General features: G+C 33.9%; 2 protein-coding genes, 1 non-coding gene and 1 pseudogene across 3 annotated transcripts; 1 reads left to right on the forward strand and 3 right to left on the reverse strand.

Annotated features, from left to right (window-relative positions):
* Nucleotides 1–492: 492 nt before the first annotated feature.
* Nucleotides 493–1,047, reverse strand: LOC148197927 (uncharacterized). Its single transcript, XM_088115679.1, has one exon. The coding sequence runs from the start codon at nt 1,045–1,047 to the stop codon at nt 493–495; it is 555 nt and encodes a 184-aa protein (XP_087971805.1).
* A 1,989-nt stretch (nt 1,048–3,036) lies between these two features.
* Nucleotides 3,037–3,813, reverse strand: LOC124836090 (secreted RxLR effector protein 161 pseudogene; annotated as a pseudogene).
* A 12,897-nt stretch (nt 3,814–16,710) lies between these two features.
* TRNAN-GUU (transfer RNA asparagine (anticodon GUU)) lies at nt 16,711–16,784 on the reverse strand. Its single transcript has one exon. It is a non-coding gene; the product is annotated as a tRNA-Asn (tRNA).
* Nucleotides 16,785–16,935: 151 nt separating this feature from the next.
* Nucleotides 16,936–22,819, forward strand: LOC124848583 (glycosyltransferase-like At2g41451). Its single transcript, XM_047326298.2, has 11 exons — nt 16,936–17,414; nt 17,538–17,687; nt 17,790–17,842; nt 18,997–19,105; nt 19,200–19,334; nt 19,464–19,508; nt 20,579–20,766; nt 21,174–21,315; nt 21,786–21,832; nt 21,931–22,018; nt 22,135–22,819. Exons 1-11 carry the CDS (start codon nt 17,100–17,102, stop codon nt 22,411–22,413), a joined length of 1,551 nt encoding a protein of 516 aa, XP_047182254.1. The 5' UTR covers nt 16,936–17,099; the 3' UTR covers nt 22,414–22,819.
* Nucleotides 22,820–23,468: the final 649 nt, after the last annotated feature.

Consider the following 23,468-nt stretch of genomic DNA (forward strand, 5'->3'; position numbering starts at 1 on the left):
AAGACTAAATATAAAATTAAAATTGTGAGGGAGCAAAATGATAGATATGCCAAATCATCGGCTGAAGTGAAGGATTTGCTTCAAGTTTTTTTTTATGATCTTTTTCTGAATTTAAACCAAACAGTTTTATTTGGTATTAAGCTTCTTTATTCTTATAGGCAATCTATAATTTTCTGTAACAATTTCATAATTCATTTGTTTATTTTAGGCTTAATACCTCTTTTGGTTCATCTTTAAGGAGACAATATTCAAGTCCGTCTTACCTTTTTTAAAAAGTTCAATGTGATCTCAACTTGTGAAAAATCGGATTAAATTAATCTTTTTTGGTTACGGTGTTAAAATTTTAACGGTAGAGCTGCTTAGTTGGTCAACACTTAATAAGTTGTCGTATTTTTCTCATACGTGAAATATAATATGTTAATTTTGAATTTTAAAAGAACAATTTACTTGCCACACATCAACTTTATGATAACTTTGTCATGGATCAAAGCTTTATGATAATTCTGCCATGGAAAATCTCTCTCTCCATAGCGGCTTCCGAATCAAGCCTGCGGTGGCCATGCGGCTCTCCGCTGTGATGAAAACGGTACCATTGTGGGAAAAAGCACAATCATTGTCCATCTTCTTGCATGCCTCCTTTTTTAGATCCCCAAGCAGCAACACCAGCTCCTTGTTGAACACCACTGCTAAGTAGAACCCCTCCAGCGGCTCAGGCTCGAAACCAAACTTGGCACAACTCAAATCCCAAAAGATATCAATTTTACCAGATTGGACCTCCAAATTCTTGGACCCTTTTCTCTTTGAGAATAGCGATGGCTTTATCTCAACCTTGCAGAGACAATGATTTCCCAAATCATCAATTCCCACGCTCAAGCCTTGACCCATCAGAGTTTTGGTCCAGGAGACCATGATCAGACATGAACGGTGTCTTAATTTGCACTGGTACACACATGTGACAACATTTTGAGCCACTCTTGTGGTGCTTGATGAGGATGAGTCAGCAACCTGAACCCTATTTTCTCCAAAACAAGAAGGAAACTCCTTCATGGCAACACTAGCAACAACAAACAATTGGATGCACAAGTGTTGAGTTTGGACATGTGCTTCTAATCGTGTTTCTTCAGAATGGGATAGATTGCTCACCCATGCTCCGTCGCCACCCAAAGAGGCCCATTTCAGAGGCGTCCGCTAGCGTCTTTGGGGTTGCTTCACCGTAGAGGAAGCCGCCAGGGCCTACGACACCGTAGCCACCTGCCCTAACGATCGCAGCTCTACAGCCGGGATTCTAGCTCTCAAAGGAACCCAAACTCAGATCAAACAAAAACCCAAATTCAAAAACCCTAATCCCAAATTGCAAGATTTGGGCCGCTATCCATTCCACTGCCATCGTCGGAGATGACACACAGCGCATCACCACTCGGGACGAGCTCCATCGTCTCTCCGCAACAGCTGTCGAACGCGTTCTTCACTTCGCCGAAGAGCTCGTTAGCCTCGCAGTCTCCCTCTTCTCGCACAGATTCCTCTCTCTCGCTGAACATGTCATTTAACTTTCTGGTGCCATGCAATCACAAAAGGTGGACACCTCATTATGTTTTGTCCAGGAGGGCACTTGGACCGTTAAAAAATTAACACCGTAACAAAAAAGAATATAATTGCACACTTTTTTCACAAGTTGGGACCACATTGAAACTTTTTAAAAAAGGTAGGACGGACTTGAACATTGCCCCCTAAAGAGAGACCAAAAGAGGTATTAAGCCTTTATTTTATTACTAACTTTATTTATCATTCTTTAGTTTGTGAGAAATTGAGAGGCATTTTTTACTCAACCTCTATAAGCAAGATTAAAAGTTATTTTTACTCTTATCTTTTCCTTCCATGCGCACCCGCTCATCACCATCTTCATAAACCTCATCTCCATCTTTGTAAAGCAGATCTCTATCTTCCATACTATTTCCACAACTCATCGCGTTGCATCCCCGTTTTCCATCTCATTTAAGGTTTTTCTCATTTTTTTCCCTCATAAATCGTGGCAGGGCTATCGTGAGCGTTCACGACGCCTGAGCATGCGACTGATGCTTTCCCACCAACATTCCTTCACTAATGTCATTTTTTTTATATTTCCAAATGCACTTATTATTTTAGATTTTCGTTTACACAATTTAATAAAATTTTTATTTTCAACATTGCAATCCAGAATATAAAATAAAATAAAAAATCATTTTGCATGTAATTTGAATGCATAATAAAAATATAAATTTTGTATTTTTAATTTTGCATTTTGAATTGAATATTTCGAAATTGAAAATTTGTATTTTGAATTATGTATTTCGAAATACAGTTTTATATACCAAAACATTTCTAGATTGTGTTTCCGCAACTCAAAAATAGAATATGGTAAAAGTGGAGTTTTAAAATGTATGGAGATTGAGGTGTCGTTCCAAATTTAGAAATATTGTCTAGACTGACAGTACACTTGAACTAATGCATATCATATTAGAATAATGGGCAGAATTGTAAAAAACCACACTCAGACAATTACTTTCCCTTATTAAAAGAAATACATGGACGTGCTAATGAGAGAATTCAAAATGCAGAGAGAGAAGTAGAGATTTAGAGAGAGAATGAAGCACGCGATGCTCTGCTACGGTTTCGACCCTCTTCCTCAGACCACCATCACCACACACGACGGAGCACCACCACACGCAGATTCAACCGGTCAAAAGCTTACAAAGGCACTCAGCTAAACTGTATAACTCTCAAATTTTATTATTTTTAAATGAGTGATACAATGTATATTTATACATAAAACACACACTGTAACAGAAAACAACTCTATTTTGTTTATTTTTAACACTCCTCCTAAACAAAATGGTAAAGAGAACATGATTTTGAAGAAAAACAAGATTTTCCACCCTTTTCACCGATTGATCGGTGAAAGCTCCAATTTTTTCACTCTGATCTGCTTTCTAAGAGTTTTAGAAAGCGTTCCCCTTTCAATGCTTTGGTGAGTATGTCGACAATCTAGTCTTTAGATCTCTAGGATACCACCTCTAGCTTCCTTTTGCTGACTTGCTCTCTGATAAAATGAAATCGTGTCTCAATGTGTTTGCTCCTACCATATGATGTAGGATGCTTAGTCAGGTAAATGGCTGACTTGTTGTCAACAAGCAGTCTGACTTTCCCTCTTCCTTCAATCTTCAGCTCCTTCATCAGTGAGTCAAGCCAGACTGCCTGACAAGTGGCTTCACATGCCGCAATGTACTCTACTTCACATGAAAACAGAGCTACAACTAGTTCCTTCGTAGAGCTCCAGGAAATAGGTGCCCCATCAAAGTAGAACACATACCCTGCTGTACTCTTCCTATCACCCTTGTCTCCACACCAATCCGAGTCTGAGTAAGCAGTCACTCTTACCTCTCCTCCTGATCCATGTTTAGGCAGAAAAATTCCATACTCAGTGGTACCTTTTAGATACCTTAGAATCCTTTTGACAACATTCAGATGAGAAACTCTGGGATTCTGCATGAATCTGTTGACCAAACCCACACTGTAGCTAATATCAGGCCTCGTATTGCACAAGTATCTTAGGCTCCCAACCATTCTTCTATACTCAATAGGATCAACAGCTTCTTCCTCAGGATCTTTCTCAGGTTTTATGCCAACCTTTGCTGGGGTAATAGCAGAGTTGCATTGAAGCATGTTAAACCTAGTTAATATGTCCAGAACGTATCTAGACTGATGCATCAACATACCCGTATCAGTTGTAGTGAACTCAATCCCAAGAAAGTAACTAAGTTGACTCAAGTCACTCATTTCAAACTCCTATAGCATTTGGGCCTTGAAGTTGGTAATTCTCTCATCACTGTTCCCTGTAACCAGCATATCATCCACATACAGGCACACAATCACCATATCTTCTCTGTCATTCTCCTCATAACACTGAACATACACTCCATGTTCAGAAACACACTTTTCAAAACCAATGCTGCTCATGAACCCATCTATCTTCTGGTTCTAAGCCCTTGGAGCCTGCTTGAGCCCATATAAGGCCTTCTTCAACTTGTATACCTTGTCAATGTGCCTCTTGACTTCAAAACCTTGAGGTTGGACAACATAAACTTCCTCTTCCAGATCTCCATTCAAAAAGGCAGACTCTACATCTAATTGATGTAAAGCCCAGTTGTTCTGTACAACAACTGAAACCACCAACCTCATTGTCTCCATTCTAGCCACAGGTGCAAACACCTCTCCATAATCAATTCCAACTTGCTGCAAAAACCTTTTAGCCACCAACCTGGCCTTGTATCTTGTCACAACCCCTTGAAGATTTATTTTGGACTTGTAAATCCATTTTAGTGCTATGGGTCACTTGTTAGGAGGTAATTCTGTCAGCTCCCAGGTCTGGTTCTTCACAATTGACCCAATTTCTTCTTGCATAGCCTTGTTCCATTTCTCATCCTTCACTGCCTGCTCAAAATTAACTAGTTCAGCTTCTGCTATTAAGGCAAAGTGAACAAAATTACCTTCTGATGAGATAGTTGCATCATATGCTAGGTCATAGTCTCTCAAATGAGTTGGCAACTGAGTAACCCGAGAAGACCTCCTAACACTCTCCTCGCTCCTGCATGCCTCTGATTCTGTTGCAAGTTTACTTTCCAACTCAATGGTTGGTTTTTCTTTTTCTTTCACTTCCCACTACCACTCTCCAGTTTCATCAATCTTCACATCCCTGCTGACTGAAGCAGTACCTGTTACAGGGTCATATAACTTGTATCCTCCTGTAACATGATACCCAATCAGAATTAATGGAATTCCTCTATTATCCAGCTTTTTTCTCAACTGTTTTGGAACATGTTTATAGCATAGGGACCCAAACACTTTCAGATGCTTCACATCTGGCTTCACTCTTGACCAAGCCTCCTCTGGTGTGACACCATTAAGTCTCTTTGTTGGAGACAAATTTAATACATAGGCGGCTGTCATCACAACCTCACCCCATAAGAAACTAGGCAGTCCCTTACTCTTCAACATGCACCTTACCATGTTTAGAATTGTTATATTTTTCCTCTCTACTGCCCCATTGTGTTGAGGCGTGTAGGGAGGAGTAACTTCATGAACAATTCTTTCTTTTTCACAATATTCCCTGAAATCAGTAGAGATATATTCTCCTCCTCCATCTGTTCTCAGTATCTTCAATCTCTTTTTACTCTGCCTTTCCACCATATTCTTGAATTGCTGAAAATGTTGTAGCACCTCCCCTTTTCTCTTCAAGAGATAAACCCAACATTTTCTGGTCCAGTCATCTAAAAATAGAGGAAAATACCTGCTGCCACCAGGTGTTTCTACTTGCATAGGGCCACAAACATCTGAATATACCACTCCTATTTTCTTTGCAGAGGGGTAAAAACCTTTGAAAACTGCCACAGGTCTGCTTGCATTGAACACATTCTCTGCAAACAGTTCTTGGAATGTCCACCTTTGATAAGCCAGTCACCAATTTCTTCTGACTTAACATTGATAGATCCTTGAAATTTAGATGCCCAAATCTGAGATGCCACAACCACTCATCTTCCTGTTTTGCTGCAGTAAAAGATGATGGTTTACTGCCTCCATCACCAATTTAAATGTTCTGTTCTGTGACAGTTCAGCCTGTATCACCTCTTTTCCTTCTTGATTGAAGATGCTAAGGCAATTGTTTTCCATCTTCATCACATAGCCCTTCTGAAGTAATTGTCCAAGACTAAGTAAATTAGTCTTTAACCCAGGTACATACAATACCTCTTCAATGACCACTTCTCTGCCATCTTCACCCCTCAATGCTACTCTGCCAGAACATTCTGCCTTCAAACTGCTGTTGTCGGTAAATTTGATCTTTATATTCTTTACTCTCTGCACTCTCACAAACCAATCTTTTCTCCCAGTCATGTGAGTTGAACAGCCAGAGTCAAGGTACCAAGCAATGCTTTCTGGTTGTTTCTCATCATCATAGGCCATCAAAATCACTGCCTCTGAATCTGATTCTTCTTGGACCAGATTATTTTTGGCCCCCTCATCTTTCCAGCACTCCTTTGCATAGTGACCCAGTTTCTGGCAGTTATAGCATTTTACTTTTTTCTTATCAAACTTCCATTCTCCATGAGCATTCTTTGATTTATTTTCTTTTCTAGATTCAGTGGACTCTTCTCCTTGCTGGTCCAGAGAATCTTTTCCTTTCTTACCTCCTTTTTCACCTTTCTTGAAGCCCTTTTTACCTCTCCACTGTGATCTGGCCTGCAGGGCCTGTTCCTGGCATTGTCTGCGTTCATTGAGGCGTAACTCATGAGCCTCCAGTGAATGCAGCAGCTCCTCACTGTCAATATCCTCTTTTCTCCGAGTTTCTTCAATGGCAGTCACCACATAGTCAAATCTGGGGGTTAGGGTTCTCAGAACTTTATCTACAATGTACTCATCTGTCACCTTTTCACCACAAGCTCTCATTTTGTTCACTAACTCCTGCACCTTATCAAAATACTCAGCCACGGTTTCACTCTCCTCCATGATCAGAGTTTCAAACTTCCTCCTTAGAGCTTGCAGTTTCACCTTTGCATTTCTGTCTCCATCACCGTAGGTTTTCATCAACATGCCCCAAATCTCCTTTGCAGTGGTTGCATTAGAGATTTTGTTGAAAATCTTTTGACTTACACATTGATACATTAAGAATCTGGCCTTGCTATCCAGTTTCTCCAGCATCTTGTGTTCTTTCTTCTGTTCTTGGGTTGCCTTTTCACTCAACACAGGCACTCCATCTTCAATGATTTCCAACACATCCTGAAAACCAAACACAGCCCACATCTTGATCCGCCAATCAGCAAATTGCTTGCCATCAAACATGGGTAGTGACCCCTGAATTCCTCCAATTCCAACTATCCTTTCTTGCAACACTCTTTCTAAATCTTTGATCTATACACAGTCAAAGAACCCTTCTTTTCTACATTCTGGATACACTCACTTCCAGAACACAGTACCCACTTCACGCACACCCTAAGAAAATAACCTATGCTCTTGATACCATATTAAAATAAAGGGTAGAATTGTAAAAAACCACACTCAGACAAAATGCACGTGCTAGTGAGAGAATTCAAAATGCAGAGAGAGGAGTAGAGATTCAGAGAGAGAATGAAGCACGCGATGCTCTGCTGGGGTTTCGACCCTCTTCCTCAGACCACCACCACCACACACGACGGAGCACCACCACACGCAGATTCAACCGGTCAAAAGCTTACAAAGACACTCAGGTAAACTGTATAACTCTCAAATTTTATTATTTTTAAATGAGTGATACAATGTATATTTATACACAAAACACACACCGTAACAGAAAACAACTCTGTTTTGTTTATTTTTAACATATCATTAATGTATAGGTATTTCTTCCTGGACCTCCCTAAAAAAAATGGAGAAGCCAAATCTATCATCATCTTCTCTCTTCCTCCACCACCCACCTTCATACTTTCTTCCACCTCCACCTTTCCACCCCATCTTCTTCCTGCAAGCCCTTCCTTGCATAGAGTATGGACATAATTCATTCTTCCTGCAATTCCACAAATAGTTCATTTTAGGCCTAATACCCTATTTTGTCCCCAATTTCGCTCGACAATGTCAAATTAGTCCATCCTTTACAAAGTGCGTCAATTACGTCCTTATTTAATAAAATTTATATTAATAAAATCCCTTCCATTAAATCCGTACAAACGGGGTTAATTATTTTTCTTTCTCTTCTATTAACGCTGTTTGTACGGATTTAACGGAAGGGATTTCATTGATATAAATTTTATTAAGTAAGGACGTAATTGACGCACTTTTTAAAGGATGGACTAATTTGACATTGTCGAGCGAAACTGGGGACAAAATAGGATATTAAGCCTTCATTTTAACTTTAAAAGATACATTTCAAACTATATAATTCGAAATACATTTTTTATTTTGCATTCTGATCCGAAATATAAAAAATTAAATTTCGAACTGTATAATTTAAAATACAGTTTTTGTTCCAAATTATATAATCCAAAATATAATATTTCAAAACATTTTCGAATTCTATAGTTTGGAATTCAAAATAAAAAAAGATAAAATTAAAATTTTAAAATATATGGAAATGCAGAAAGAACTTATTAAGGCGCAGGAAGATACGCTCTAATGTATACATAGGGAAACACAAGTTACGTATAGTGACGACTTCTATAAAAATAATTTTTAAAATAACCACTTTATTTTTTATAAAATGATATTTGAATTATCTATTTTGAGAATATTTTAAAATAAATTCTTCAAAAATTTTAGAATAGAATTTTAAAAATAAGATTTCCAAGACCAAAACACATGAAATGCTTTGTCTAAAAAAAAGCTTTTTTGAGCAGTTAGTAATAATAGAGATACAAGAAGAAAAAACTTATCCAGATCAGCTTCGAACGTATGGAAGCATACTTATTGCGGGTTCACCTTGCATCTTCAACCCCCTTCTACATTTCCAAATTTTTAAGCAATTTCTAAATCATCCATATTTAAAACGGTACCATATGATCGGACGGTCGTCACAGTTCATAATGAAGACATGACCGGACGACCAACAAGGAAGGCAAATTGGCCGGCCGGAACGGCCGGCTTCATAAACGTAAATGATTAATGTTAAAGAGATTAAGATAAATCACGTTTAAGAGTATTGGATTAGGATTGGGCCGAGATTAAAATATCACTAATTCTAAGCCCATGCTTGAAAACTATAAATATAAGTCAAAGGTAATAGGTAGGCAGGGGCAATTACTGTGCATTTATTACTGTCATTGTCGTATTAGATAACCGGACGGTTCATCTACTGACTTTGGCATCGGAGTATCTTTAACAAGTACACCCCGACCAGACTAGCGGACAAGAGACTCAAAGAGCGAGACCGAACCACGAAGAAGGACAAATTGTGAAGGTATTTAGTGACTAGCCCTGTAACCGAAACAAAAACTATTTAATATTTAAAAAAACGGAAAAAAAGGAATGGTCAAATATTCTTTTAAAAATAGCTTTTTAATGTGTAAGTGCAAAGTTCTGGACACACATCTTTCCTCGCATCTCATTTTTTCTCCATTCTCGTTTCACTCTTCCTCTCCTTTTGCATTCTCTATTTCTAGCACACAGAAAGCTTCTCTCCTCTTGCATTTTCTAACACATAGCTTTCATATCAATTTTAAATAATTTTTTTTAATAAGTTAAACAAAAATTAAAACTTTATTTTATACAATTTTTTAAAAAAAATAAAAAAATAATACAATAAATTAAACATTTATAATTAAATTATAAAATCATAAACTAATACTATAAATTATACATTTATAAATAATATAATCAACTTACAAATAATTTAAATAACTATAAATATCATTTTTTATATTATAAAAATTAAACATTTAAAATGCATTGTTTATATTAACAAAATTTAATAATTATAAAAATTAAGTTAACTGGTTTTATTTAATTTTTATAAAACAATTGGTATCTAAACCAATTAAGTTAACTTTAAGGATTCTTCTTTCACATGACGAACCAATTGGTATATGACAAACAAATTCATCTCCTATATGTGTTTCACTGTCTTTTGTAAATTCCTTCTAAAACTTTAGCTAGCTTTAACAACTGACTGTTATTACTTCACTTTCTCTTGCTTCCTCTGATTGTTCACTTTCTCTTGCTTCCTCTGTTAAGCACCACACAACTAACTTGATCACTCACGACTTCTGATTTACTACTAACTGTTAACACTCTTGATCACCCTTAAACATGATAACTTTTTGGCAAGTATACCAAATCGTTCCAAGTAATACAGTGAATAAGTAAAAGTATCGTCTCCCAAGGGACTTGTGCAACACATGACAATTCTTCCTTTTATAACTCAATTAGATGTCAAAATGCACAAAACAACACAAGAAACTATTTTTGGTATTTTATCAAACAGTTGATGTGCAAGGAATTTATATTTAAAAGAAACTTCATTGGAATTGGGTTTCATGAATCATATGAATATAAAACTCTGTTCAATATTTCATTACTTCATTCAAACATTCACATCAAGGCATACTAGTCCTAATCCCTTAGCAACTAGTTCTAAATTAATATATTAAAATGATAATCCCTTAGTCAATTTAACATACAATTTGCATTAAGTCCGATGTTAAGAATGATCAAGTTATTGAGTCTATCCCTAGATCCCAATCACTTAAGTGCTCTATCTACGTTCATGTTCAAAGTTACTTTCCAATAATCAAAGACATTCAAATAACATTATATTTTCATACAATGATAATAAATTCAAGAAAGAGCATATGAACGAACAACGATATATTGAACAGGAAAATTAAATCACATTCAAGAAATTTAACTACTCCTAGTCATCTAAAACGTACACATTTGAAGCAATCCCTTGCAACAATGGTGTCTTGATGCCTTGAAGTAGTCTCCGGAAGTTCCTGAGATGTTTTCGTTTCTTTCTTTTGTTTGGAACTTCTATCCGAAGAGAAGATGTTTCTGTCGCTCTGTCACGTCTTTTAAAGCCGTTATTCGCTCAGCGCACAGGTACTGGCGCGCTATGCGAATTTTGGCTTTCGCTTTGCGAAAATTGGCTGACAGAGTCTAAATAATACACCATTTTCTGTACAATATTTTACATAACAATCTACTACCTATTACAACTTTTCAATGAGGAACAACATGAATAATTACAAGATTGAGCTCATTTATAAGTATAAAAACAACTCTTTTTCACACTTATCAAAACACAAACATTCTGATGACTTCAAATTTCTTTATTAATCTTCACTCTTGAGTAACATAGTTCTCAACTATGTTATTCCACTACCAACGTAGAACTCTTGTCCTTTGCAACAACCCAACCAACTTGAGCACTTCATCTTCACTTCTTTTCTCTCCATCTTGAACCATCTGCATTTCTGGACTCATTAACCTGTAACCAAGCTTAGATTTGTATCCTTCTCAACTTGAAATCACTAGTTTGGTTAGTACCTAGCCATCTTATGATACATCTCAAACTAGGATTGTCCAAACTGTCATTTTCTTCACCATTTTGATGGCTCACTAGTTATAATATTGCAAGTATACTAATGAAATCCTTTTACGATTTTGCTTTAGGTAATTGGTCTTCATTTTTTAACTAACTCTTACTTTATTCTTATTAATCCAAGAACTTGAATCTTCTTTCTGTTCCAACCATCTATTAACACTCTCACACCTCAAGATTGCCACTACAACTTGAACCCATAACACAATTCACCTCCTTCCTCTACTGACCCACTTTCTGTAATCAACATCTATTAATACTCTCTCACGTCCGGGTTAACATCGCCACTTGAAATCATAGACTCACTTCTTCTTTATCTCATATCTATTCTTTTACCAGATGACTCCTTATCAAAAGATCTCTTACCTAGACGACCCCTTACCCAGACGATATACCAGATTTTTATACAATAAGAAACTAACTAAGCCCTAAGTGGCTCTAAGACAGATCCCAAAACTACAAACTTTTCCCATAACCACAAATCTTAAAATCTTACCTGTTGAAACCCTCACTTTTATGCCCAAAACTCACTCTTCTTCTAACTTATCCCATACCCAATTTATGTAACAACACATCAACTCAAACTCACTAAATCTACATTGACAAATTCATCAATAAACAAACTTTAACAACAATAAACTAGACACACCAACATGCATCAGTTTTTAATTCAACATACCACCTTTCTTAAACACCCAACATACCAAAATTCACGATTTAATCAAAGTTCACAAATCAATCATCACATCATCATACAAACATCAAATATTACATGCATACCAAATCTAAACCAAATAAACTAGCTTCCCTTACCTGGTTGACGTTCTGATAGTTCCAATAATTCTAAAATTTCTCCTACGACTCCAAGATCTTTATTTGCTCCTATAATTAATGACAATTTGATTAGAGTATACCCTTAGTGTCATTGATCAACAAAGAGTCTTAGAGAAGACTCAGACCTCAAAAGAGTGAAGAAAACCCTACATGCAAAGACACCAAACTTTAAAGAAAAGGATAAAAATCGACTTAGCTGAAATCAATCGGTTAAAAATGAAGATCTCACTTCAAGGAACCCTCAGACGATTTCTGATCTTTCAATAGATGTATAGAGAATTATGATTCTTAGAGAAAAAATAGAGAAAATTTAAAGAAATAAGTTTTAGAAAGATAAAGTTTGTTAAATAATAAAACTCCTAATTAAGAAATTTTATTTATACTGATATTTTTTAAATAAAACAATAAAGTCTCATTATTTAAAATACTCTACCACACCTAATACGAGATTTTTAAAGATAGCAAATGAATGATATATTAAACCTAAATTAAAATTACTTAATTTTAAACAAATTGAGACACTGAATATTCAATTCAAACTTTATAGAAATTAAAACTATAGATTTGCAAGCTGTAGAGATAAAATTTGAATTTAAGTTAAAAATAAAGTTTCTTTCTACACCTTCATAATTTTTATGTACCTATGTACATTTTAAATTTCAATTTTACTATTTTTTATTTTGATTCCAAACTTTCTGAAAACATTTTAGAATATACAATTCAAAATATAAAAAAAATATTTTCAATTATATAATTTGAAATACAAAATAAAAATAATATTTTAAATTATATAATTTAAAATTTAAAATTTTTATATTTTGGAGTATACAATCTAAAATATATTATTTATTTTACATTTCTGATTATATAATTCAGAATACAAATTGTATTCAATATCTTTCTACTCTTTCTCTTCATTTATATCTTTTTCATTCGAAAAAAAAATCAAATTTACAAAGTAAAGTAAAGGTTAAGATTAAATACATATTAATATTAATTTTCTCTTTAATAAATGCAAGGACAATTAATTTAACTAATTTTGTTTGAACTTCATTAATTATTAAGGTAATTGAATGTATGTTTTGTTATTGCAAGACTGAATATACATGTAAGATTTTCTTCCATGTCTCTTTTAGGCTCTAAATTCCAATTTTATATCTTCAAACTCAGATGTCTTAGGTTCTTCTATAACTGAATGACATGTGTCATTAGAAGATACCTTGACACTCTAGTTAACAAATGCATCAGATGGTAATAAATATAGTAAAATGTAATTAATTTACGTTATCTATTGTGTTATTTGTATCATATTTATGGACTTTTACCTAAATAAATTTGATTTATGTGACTAATAACCTTAATTAACTTTATCTAATACTATACTATGTTTTAATCATTGTCTTAACTTAATCACGTTTTGACACTATTAATAATCTGACTGATATGATATCGTCATGACCGATATGATATCGTCATGACCGATATGATATTATAATATCCAAATATACTTAAGTATCGTTATGACCGATATAATGTTATAATATCGAAATATACTTAAGTCAAATACATCTTAACCTTGATGACCAAAATGTTCTCAAATATGTATAACACATGTTTACTTAACCTTTAATAACGGTTACATAAATTTATTAAAGAATAAATTAACATTAATCTGCAATTATCTAATAGATCACTCTCAATCTTAAATTTACAAAATTTAAGTAAAATTAATTGTATACTCACATTATTTTTTCTTAATATATACATGTGATCATTATTAAAGATAAATAGCATAGACACAAAATTAAAAAAATTAAATTTTTTATAGTAATACGATAATTTTTTTATTATATTAAAGATAAAATATATCTTCTGCCACGCAATAAACTATTTATTTAATAAAATATAATTATGTTTTCAAAAATCGTGTAAACATGATTTTTTTACTTATTTTTTCTTAATGAACAATACTAGTAGAAGTTGAATATTTTAATAAGAAATGAAACCTGGGAACGCGGAAATTCCAAAGAGGATTTGTACTGTGTTGCAAAGTCAACGTTCATGAAGACCTGGGACATCTCGATTCATCAGCCCCAAATGTCAATTATTTTTAATTTTTGTTTAGAAGGAAGAAAATTATTTTGTTAGCTTAAATTATTCCATTGAAGTTAAAGCTTCTGAAAAAAATAGGAGAAGAAATAAGTAAAATGTTGAAAGAAAAGAAAATAAAGTTATAAATTTTATAAATTTTATAAATTACACTTTTTGCATATTTTGTTAGTGTGCCTACTAATCTTATTTATAACACTGTTCTTAGATTACTTTTATTGAAAACAATAAAAAAAATTATTAAAAATAAAGTTTCAATCAAATTAATATTATTTTTAAATATATCATTAAATAAAATAAGGTAAAATTTCTTTATATTTTAGACTAATATTTTTATTGGTGCATTTAATTAAGCTGAAGTGCTAAACTCGTTTTCTTATCAACACTTTTATCTCTATAACTTTTTTATTCTTTCACTTTTTACGTTTTTGAAGTTGTGTTGATAAGAATATTGGTACAATATATTCTATAACTTTTCACTTTTGTCTCTATAACTTAATTATATTGGTACATATAATTAAGTTTATATTTCATTGTGTTGTGTTACAACAATTACACACAACACCATGCAATAACATTTTTATAAATTTTGTTATTCATTTACCATCATGCTTCTTTTATTTGGTGTCTAGAGACCATAACCATGGTTTAAGTTTTAACCTATTAAGGTTTTCATTCAAATTAATTTTGTAGTTATTAAATCCTTATCACTTTTCTCTTAAAAATCTAATATACTCACTACATTAAATTAAATCACTTATACCAAACTATTTAAGTATTAATAACTAATATAAATATTAATACAATAGGTAGTTGATATTAATAAATTATCAGAAGTTATAAAATTCTTAACCTATAACCCGCTTCTTGTGGCCTTCGTTTATAGATTCTGTGGACTAATATTATAATGTGAACATATTTAAGGAATAAGGAATTGACTTCATGACGTGTTTATTTTTCGTAATTGAATTTTGTTAAGTAAAGGAGAATTTTGAGTCCTCTTGAATTTTAAAATTCATTTTTTAAACCCGTCTTTATATATAAATAATTTCAAAATAATTCTTATTCGAACTCTTAACTCTTTATTTTATTAGACTAATCACACGTAAAGCTTGATTCAAATAAAAAAACAAATTCCTACTAATTGAAACGTCATTACCAATAATGTTATCAATTAAATGCGTGCACACACTAAAATAATAAATTGGATACTTTTCTATTTATCAAACTCAGATTGGTTTGATGAGATTGATTTTTGAATGCCTCCAATATTAATTAATCTTTGACTTAGATATTTTTAATTGCACTTAAGAGATATTCATGACGCACACACTTAGGTAGAATTACTTCTTTAGCTTTGCCTTTTTTTTCTCTCTTAGGTTTGATCTTCCAACTCTATTTTTCATTTCCATTTTTTTTATCTTTTTATTTACTTTTAAGTTAGTCTAATTTATTGATTATGACAAATTTTGCTTGTAAACAACTTCAATTACCGTCATAATTGATAAATTGTACTAAATTGAAATCCAGAAAAAGATAAATGGAAAAAAAATAATAAAAGAAAGTCAACAAACTAAAATAAAAATATATTAGAGAGTAAAAGTACATAATAATTACATGAATCTTCCCATCCCAATTTTTTATAGTAATTTTTTTCTTTGCTCAAATAAATAGGAAAGTTCTTTATCACATTTCAAAATTACTTCATTCCTTCCCATGTTAAATTTATCATCATTTTCAGCATATTTCATTGCCATGTATTTAACCACAGGCACAGCCAAAGGAAATAAATTAGAAAAAATAAAAGTAAGCAACTAGATTTGCTAATCAAAACTCTTTGAAATCGTAAATTTAAACTGATATTTTCTTCAAAAAGTTGTGTAGGAAATGTTGGGTTAAATTCCATATAGAAAACACACACAAGCTTTTAAAAGGGTAGAAGAAAGAGTTGGTAATATATATATATATATTCTTTTTTTTTAAATTAAAAGTTTCTTATAATGGATTTTAATTCTACTCCATTCGAATCTCCTAAAATTTCCACCCATAGTATGATTTTGGGAAGCAACTTGTGCTAAAAAGAGAAGGTTCGATAAAATGACACGCTATTGAACACTTTAAACAAACCCTTTGAAGATGAGAACTTTTTGTGTCTAATTTTACAAAGATCCTTTAGAAGAAAAAGTTAAATTATTTATTGAATGCGATTTGTCTTATAGTAATTGCCCTCCACATAGAGTTGGTTCATGCACTATAAACATTGATTGATTCAACCTTTAATTTTTGCCTTCTCTTTAAGCTTGAGCCAAATTATCAAACATTCACGTAATGACATTAATTGTATCTTTATTAACCATACAGCACCATCTTCCTTTTAATTTTCCCCCACTAAGAAGGCAACTATAATAAACATTATAATTTAATTAATAACCAAAATAGAAAGATGCCACATCCAATTTCATCTCACCATCTAACCAAATCTCAATTCAAAAGATGAAAGTTACCCATCATGCCCATCACAATATTTCAATCCCTTTCAAACCTGTCATAAACACATATTTATCTAAAATCACAATGCATTTTTAAAGATTTTATTACAATATTAGTAAGTTATAAGTCAACTCTTTGAAAAGTGACATTTCAAGTACACAAAATGGTAAAAGAGAAAACGCTAGAAGGAGGGCTTGAACCTCCGACCTTGTGGTTAACAGCCACACGCTCTAACCAACTGAGCTATTCCAGCTTTTGATTTTTGTAATATTAAATATTATATTTATTAAAAATAAAAATGTGAAAAAAAGTGGTTGGAGAAACGAAAATGGCAACGACAAAACGGCTCCTTTCAGCTGTTGTTATTCCTAACGTGTATTTCAGTTTCGAGTGAGTCGTCTCTCTCATTTTTTTTTCTTTTCTCCTTTTCTCTTCCATTCCTCTCACCACACTCTTACATACACACCCAACCAAACCAAACAATATATAAACAACAACATTCTAATCTCATCTCATCGCATCACATCACATGAACCTTCCACCACTTTGATCCCTCGCAGTTCCACCGATGGCGGGTGCACTCTCCAACAGACAATTCCAGCACCAACCACCATCCTCCTTCTCGCGCCTCCTCCTTCTCCTCACTCTCCTCCCTCTCACCCTCGCCTCCATCGCTTTCGTCCTCCAATGGCGCGGTGGCGTCACCGACCCCCTCACCCGCTGGTCACCCGATCAACCCCAGTTTCCCGGCATGTCCTTAGCTTATTCCACTCCCTCTCGCCGCACCTCCGATTGTTCCAACCCCCTTTCCCAGTCTCTCAACCCCTCTTTCCCCTACTTCCGCGACTGGAACTTCGATTTCTCCTCCCACCTCTCACCTAAGGTCCTCTACCCTGTCATAAACCCTTCGTGTTACCACTACCATCATCATTCTCATCGTTCTTTAGCGAATTTGGGATTTCTGATTCTCCCTTGTTGACTCTTTTAAATTTTGGAATTCGTTCAGATATGTGTCACCACGAGCACCTCCGCTGGGTTGGAGCAGACGCTGCCGTGGATCTTCTACCACAAGGTCATCGGAGTCTCCAGCTTCCTCCTCTTCGTCGAAGGGAAGGCTGCGTTGCCTAATGTCACTAGGGTTTTAGAGAGCATTCCCGTGAGTTAGTTTTATTATTATTTTTTTATTGTTATCCGGAGGTTCGTTTTTTTTTGGATCTTTGATTGGAATTTGAAACGTGTTTTTATTTTTTCAAATCAGGGGGTGAAGGTTGTGTTTAGAACGAGGGAGTTAGAGGAGCAGCAAGCTAAAAGGTATTTTGTTTTGTTCCACTTTGAGACTTGTTCTGGATTGAAAGAGTTTTTCTTTTACTGTTTGAGTGGCGAGAGTTGTTTTCAAACGAACTTATTGCGCGTGGTTTTTGAATGCTTTCTTTCTTTTGTTTAGATGGTGTTGACTGTTTTATTAAGTGCACGTCTGTGCTGGTGGTATGTTTTTTCTGAGTTTGAAGTTCCAGATGCGATCTGGATCTGGTCTGTGTATAGTTTGTTGATACGGATCTTTGGTGGTGGTTTTTGTTTAAATTATTCTGTAGATTTGTGGTTAGTTTGTTGATGGAGATCTTTGGTAGAGGATTGAGCTTAGGTCATCCACTATATCACTTTTTGTGTTGTGGATTGCAATAGTTATTGTATCTTTTAGAAATTTTGTTCTGGCTTGGTTTTTTTTTTTTTATCTAAATCTGAATGTATGCCTATTTGGGGACATAATGATGGGATTCAGAATATGTATATGATCAAATGCTTGTCTTGGAAGATCTTCCTGGCATATGAAAAAATTGACGTCACCAAGGTTCTGATCCACATAGAAATTCTTTCCCATTATATCCTTTGTTACGAAATCCAGCATTGAACAGTTAAATCATGGCTAAAACAGTTAAACTCTTTCGGTCAAATGATTCTTCGACCTCAGATCAGGGCTTGATTGGTCAAGTGCTCTATTGCTTTTTTTTTTTGTTTGTCATAATATTCCCATACTTGTTATCGTGTAATTCTCAGACATGAAACCTTTTCTATGAATTGTCTAGTTTACCCTTCAGTGGGTTTTAGGTTTGAAGAACATCATAGCACTAGTGGGAGCCAAGTATTCTGAATCTTGCTCTCTTTTATATAGAATAATGGATAATGGATAATGGATAATGGATAGTGAATTATGATATGACTTGCACATATGAGATGAAGTACTGAACACCTTAAAGTGATGGGGTAGGTTTAAAACATAAAATTCATCATTGGGGGGGTTCTTATTTCACTCACAGCTTAAGATAATTGAGATCAGTAGTTTCCAATAATCTTCATAAGTTTTTTATTTGTATGGAGTTTCTGATTTTAAGATTACATGCTAAAGTTTAATACAACGATTTGTTCCTTATTTGCGTATTTCCAATGTCTGTTATCTATTATTTCAGCCGAATATGGAATGAGACTTGGTTGGCAAGCTTCTTCTACAAACCATGTAACTATGAGTTGTTTGTGAAGCAATCTTTGAATATGGAAATGGCTATTGTCATGGCAAGGGTATGGGTTGTGATTTCTTTTATTTATTAATCATTATCATACCTTCAGTTTTGTAGTTTACTTCTTTTTTTCTGGATGATATTTTTTTGTTTAGGATTCTGGAATGGATTGGATCATCCATCTGGACACTGATGAGCTGATGCATCCAGCAGGAACCCCTGAGTACTCTTTAAGGCAGTTGTTAGCTGATGTGCCCGGAAATGTTGATATGGTCATTTTTCCTAATTATGTGAGTGCAGGAATTTTATTTTGATCCTGACTGTACTATTTGATACTAGTTGATCGAACTGTATTCTTTTTGCCCTTTTGATATTCATTGATAATTTTAAACTTGGTTATGAAATGTTTTTTGTTTCAGGAAAGCAGTGTGGAGAGAGATGATATCAAGGAGCCTTTCAGTGAGGTATTTGTTTAAATAGCTTACCTAAGTTTTAAGCCAGTGTATCATCTATATTTAAATCTAAATGTGATACAGTCAACACGATGTGTTTACATCTGCTAGTGATGCAAATTGGAGATTGTATCTCTTTTGGGCCTGACTTGCATAGTGATCACCAGAATCGTTTTGGAATTGTGTATGAATCACGATTTTTGGCTGCATCACATGATTATAGTGTGTAAGTTTTGGAATGGCAAGTTTATGCTCCAAGGGTTGTCGGGTCTGGCTGGAATGGCACTTTTCACTTCCAAAGTTGAAGAAAATGACAGCCGCAGTGAGCAAATCATGTGCTCTGCATTTCTAACTTCTGTTCCCCTCATGACTGTACTTGTATCTAGCCTGTCAGAAAAATGAAATGACCTAATTAATAACTTAATGAACCGTAAACGACAGGTTATACACAGAGACTTATATTTACATATTGTGTGTGTATTGTAGTTTTATCTGCAAGTCATAATGTGGTTCAACTTGGACTTTGATTTGACCATCATTTTAACTTTGACGTCTAGTATCAAATGAAAGAAGTATTGAACTGATATGATTATTGCCTTTATTAATTACTGTTTAATGTCTGTTTATGATAATGTCTTTTGTAAAAACAGTAAAATCTATTGATTCTTATCATAACTTCTATTATACTAAAGCTGACATGCATATATGCATTCATACCCAGGAGTTCCGTATGTGTTTTATAATAAACCTTTTATGGAATTTTTACAGCGCAGAAATGATGTATTTTTAGCCATGAAGATGCGTTATTTAGAATTTTATACTTTTACAAGAGTATTTTAACTTCTATTGTCTATTGAATAAAAGTGAGGCAGAAGCTAACTTGGTAGGATTGAGAGATTCAAAATCCAACCTGCTAATACAGTTTAGGGTCTGTTCGGACAAACTTTTCCATAAAGATTTCTAGAAGAAAAAAAGGAAATGATCTTGTAGCCTTTTCGCTAATGTTGTTCTCTGTACCAACTTCTTTATCCTTTTAGAAATCAAGTGTGTTATTGACACATTTAGGTTGCATGTTATCATAGGTTTCAATGTTCAAGAAGAACTACGATCATCTTCCGAAGGATGTATATTTTGGAAATTATAAAGAATCAACCCGTGGCAATCCAAACTATTTTCTTACTTATGGAAATGGGAAATCAGCTGCCAGGATTCAGGATCATCTCCGTCCGAATGGTGCCCACAGATGGCATAACTATATGAAGACACCCAAGTACGTTGATCCTGCCTGTCATTAATTTATGAGTGTGTATTATGTAAGACATGTGTATATGTCTTCATTTTTACTATCGCATGATTTCATTGTTAAGGGTACTTAGTACTGAATCTGCATTTGTCTTGGAGTTTAATAAATCTAGTTTACAAGCTGAAAGGTTAAACATAAAAAAATTGAGTCGTCTATCATGTATAAATTACCCTATAATTATTTCGAGCTTAGTGTAAACTGTTTTGGTAGGTCCCATCTCAAATAAATTTCATACAATCATAGTGTGCTGAAAGTATTTCCTTGTGAATGTGTTGCTTTCTTTTCTTTTTCTGAAATACTTGGTAGCTGCTTATTGCAATGCATAATTCTGTGTATATATTTTACACTGATCTGTATGCCAAATCTTTCATCAGAGAGATAAAATTGGAAGAAGCTGCTGTTCTGCATTACACCTACACCAAATTTTCTGATTTGACTTCAAGACGTGATCGGTGTGGCTGCAAGCCTACTAAAGAAGATGTTAAAAGATGCTTCATGTTGGATTTTGATAGATCTGTAAGTTATAGTTGCCGATTACACGCTCTAGTTCATTGTAGTTATAAATTTTACCAGTTTTTTCTAGGTTAAAAAGTAAATTATTAGTTGCAATTACATTTTTATATTCCGAAGATTATCTTATGGGTTTGACAATTTGATGTTTTTCTAAGCCCACACAAAGGTTTCTGAGTTGAATCTAGACCAGAACTTTCGTTTTGTTATTTTTTTGCATGATTTTGTGACATTCCCCGCTGAGTTTTCTCAGAAAAAAAATAGTTCTTTTGTTGTTCACTAGTCCTTTGAATCAGAAATACCCTTCCGTCCTTTTTATCCTTTTTATTTTTTCTTGGTGGCTTGCCTAATGACTTGAGTAGTTGTTTATTCGTTATGTTTTTGTTCTTTACTTCCTAGCTTGTTGGCCTGTGTGGGTTACCACTGTATCGATGTATGTTATATTTTTTTTAATCGGACACAACTCTTCTGTTTAGGCATTCATAATTGCTTCCACTGCAACTGAGGAAGAAATGCTTCAATGGTAAGTAGTGATATGAGAATTACTAGAGTCTTGATGGGGGTTCAGGGTAGTTAAGCAGCTGAACTATTTGTTGTTAATGGGCCTTTTCTTTCACGTAGGTATCGTGAACGGATTGTCTGGACTGATAAAGCACTTAACATGAGACTTATGAGGAAAGGCATCTTGACTCGTATTTATGCTCCCACGGTAAGTTCACATACATGGAATTTGCTTTCTGGTCTCTCTCCAAACAATTTACATAGTTAGTCAACATAGTTATCAGAAACGGTCTTCATCTTTCCACCCAAAACCTATCTTTGCAGATTATTATTCAAAGTTTGAGGGAATCTGGTGTGTTTAGCTCCGTGATTGCAAAAGCTACTCAAACGAATTTATCAAAAGAGAAGTTTTTAAAATCTGTTGACAGTAGCAATTCAACTAGGAATTCCAGATCAGATATGTTATCTTCTAGAAAATTTGATGCCGGCAGGTTATCCCAAGCAACTGGGAGAAGAATTTTGAAAGTTATAGATGATTCACTCCCATCTGCAATCCCACCGTTGTCTCCACCAAACTACGATCATGCTGACCTGATTACTTAATTTTTTGACTGATTCCTTGCCATGGCCAGAAATTATTTTGAAGAGAATGTTAATTGTGAGGAAGAAAAAGACAATGATAGAAGCTCTTCTGGCTGTCACGACGGGCATTCCAGTTTTTTGGCTTCATGGGGTTTTTCCCGATCATTACCCAAGCGCTTATGTAAATTTCAGGTATAGATCGTAGCCTTAGTATAGAAATCATACAAAGCAGATTTTGCTAACATTTTAAATTATTCTTTTTTACCTCTAATCTGTTTTTATTTCTTTCACCCCCTCCTATTTTTAGAGTCATTTCAGCAGATTGGATGCCATTGTAATGGAAATAGAGGCTGTTTGTATTTTTTTATACCCATTGAGAGAGACAGTGATATATAAATACACAGGTTAAGATCTTTTTTTATACCCATTCAGAAAATGTTATTTTCCCCTATATCACTTTAGTACTTGGTATAGTTTTCGGAATCTGTGTAGTGCATGAAAAAGGTTGTTAGAACTTTAAGCATACTAAAATATGTAGATAGACTAGAATGAAAGGGAACATTATGTATGGGTTTGATTTACGACTGTTTGGTAGCATTCTATCTGCTGGCATAAGCATAACATAATGTTGAAAACATGACACGTCTTAGTTTCACTTTCACTTTTAGGAAAAGAACTACAAGTCTTTCGCCGCTTCTCTATAACAATTCCATTCAATTCTAATAACGTTTCCAATTCAAACAAATAAACTTGAAGTCAATTTTTGCGTGAAGAATTAGTTTTTATTTTTTTTTTAATTTAAAAAATTGTTTATGTGTTAAGTTAGTATTGTATCATATGGTAGACTTAGTGTCACATGTCAGTGTCAATGTTAAAGTGATACATATTAGTGTTAGTGTCATATATTAGTGTTAGTGTCATGTGTGATATTTATATTCATTATTTTTGTTCAATTTAGTCTTATTTTTTTTTAAAATAAAGTAATTTTGTCTCTTTCTAAATTAAAACCAACTTTAATTTTTTAAAATTTATATTTTTATTAAATATTTTTTTTTTTGGGATATAGTTGGTTTAAA

Source organism: Vigna umbellata, chromosome 5 (genome assembly GCF_029865625.1).
Source record: "Vigna umbellata cultivar VRB3 chromosome 5, Vumbellata_1.0, whole genome shotgun sequence".
Taxonomy (NCBI): Eukaryota; Viridiplantae; Streptophyta; class Magnoliopsida; order Fabales; family Fabaceae; genus Vigna; species Vigna umbellata.

Coding starts and splice junctions, on each gene's coding strand:
- LOC148197927 (XM_088115679.1), bottom strand. CDS start 1,047: ATGAAGGAGTTTCCTTCTTGTTTTGGAGAAAATAGGGTTCAGGTTGCT.
- LOC124848583 (XM_047326298.2), top strand. CDS start 17,100: ATGGCGGGTGCACTCTCCAACAGACAATTCCAGCACCAACCACCATCC. Junction 21,316..21,785: donor TGTTGGATTTTGATAGATCT/GTAAGTTATAGT, acceptor TCTTCTGTTTAG/GCATTCATAATTGCTTCCAC. Junction 21,833..21,930: donor GAGGAAGAAATGCTTCAATG/GTAAGTAGTGAT, acceptor TCTTTCACGTAG/GTATCGTGAACGGATTGTCT.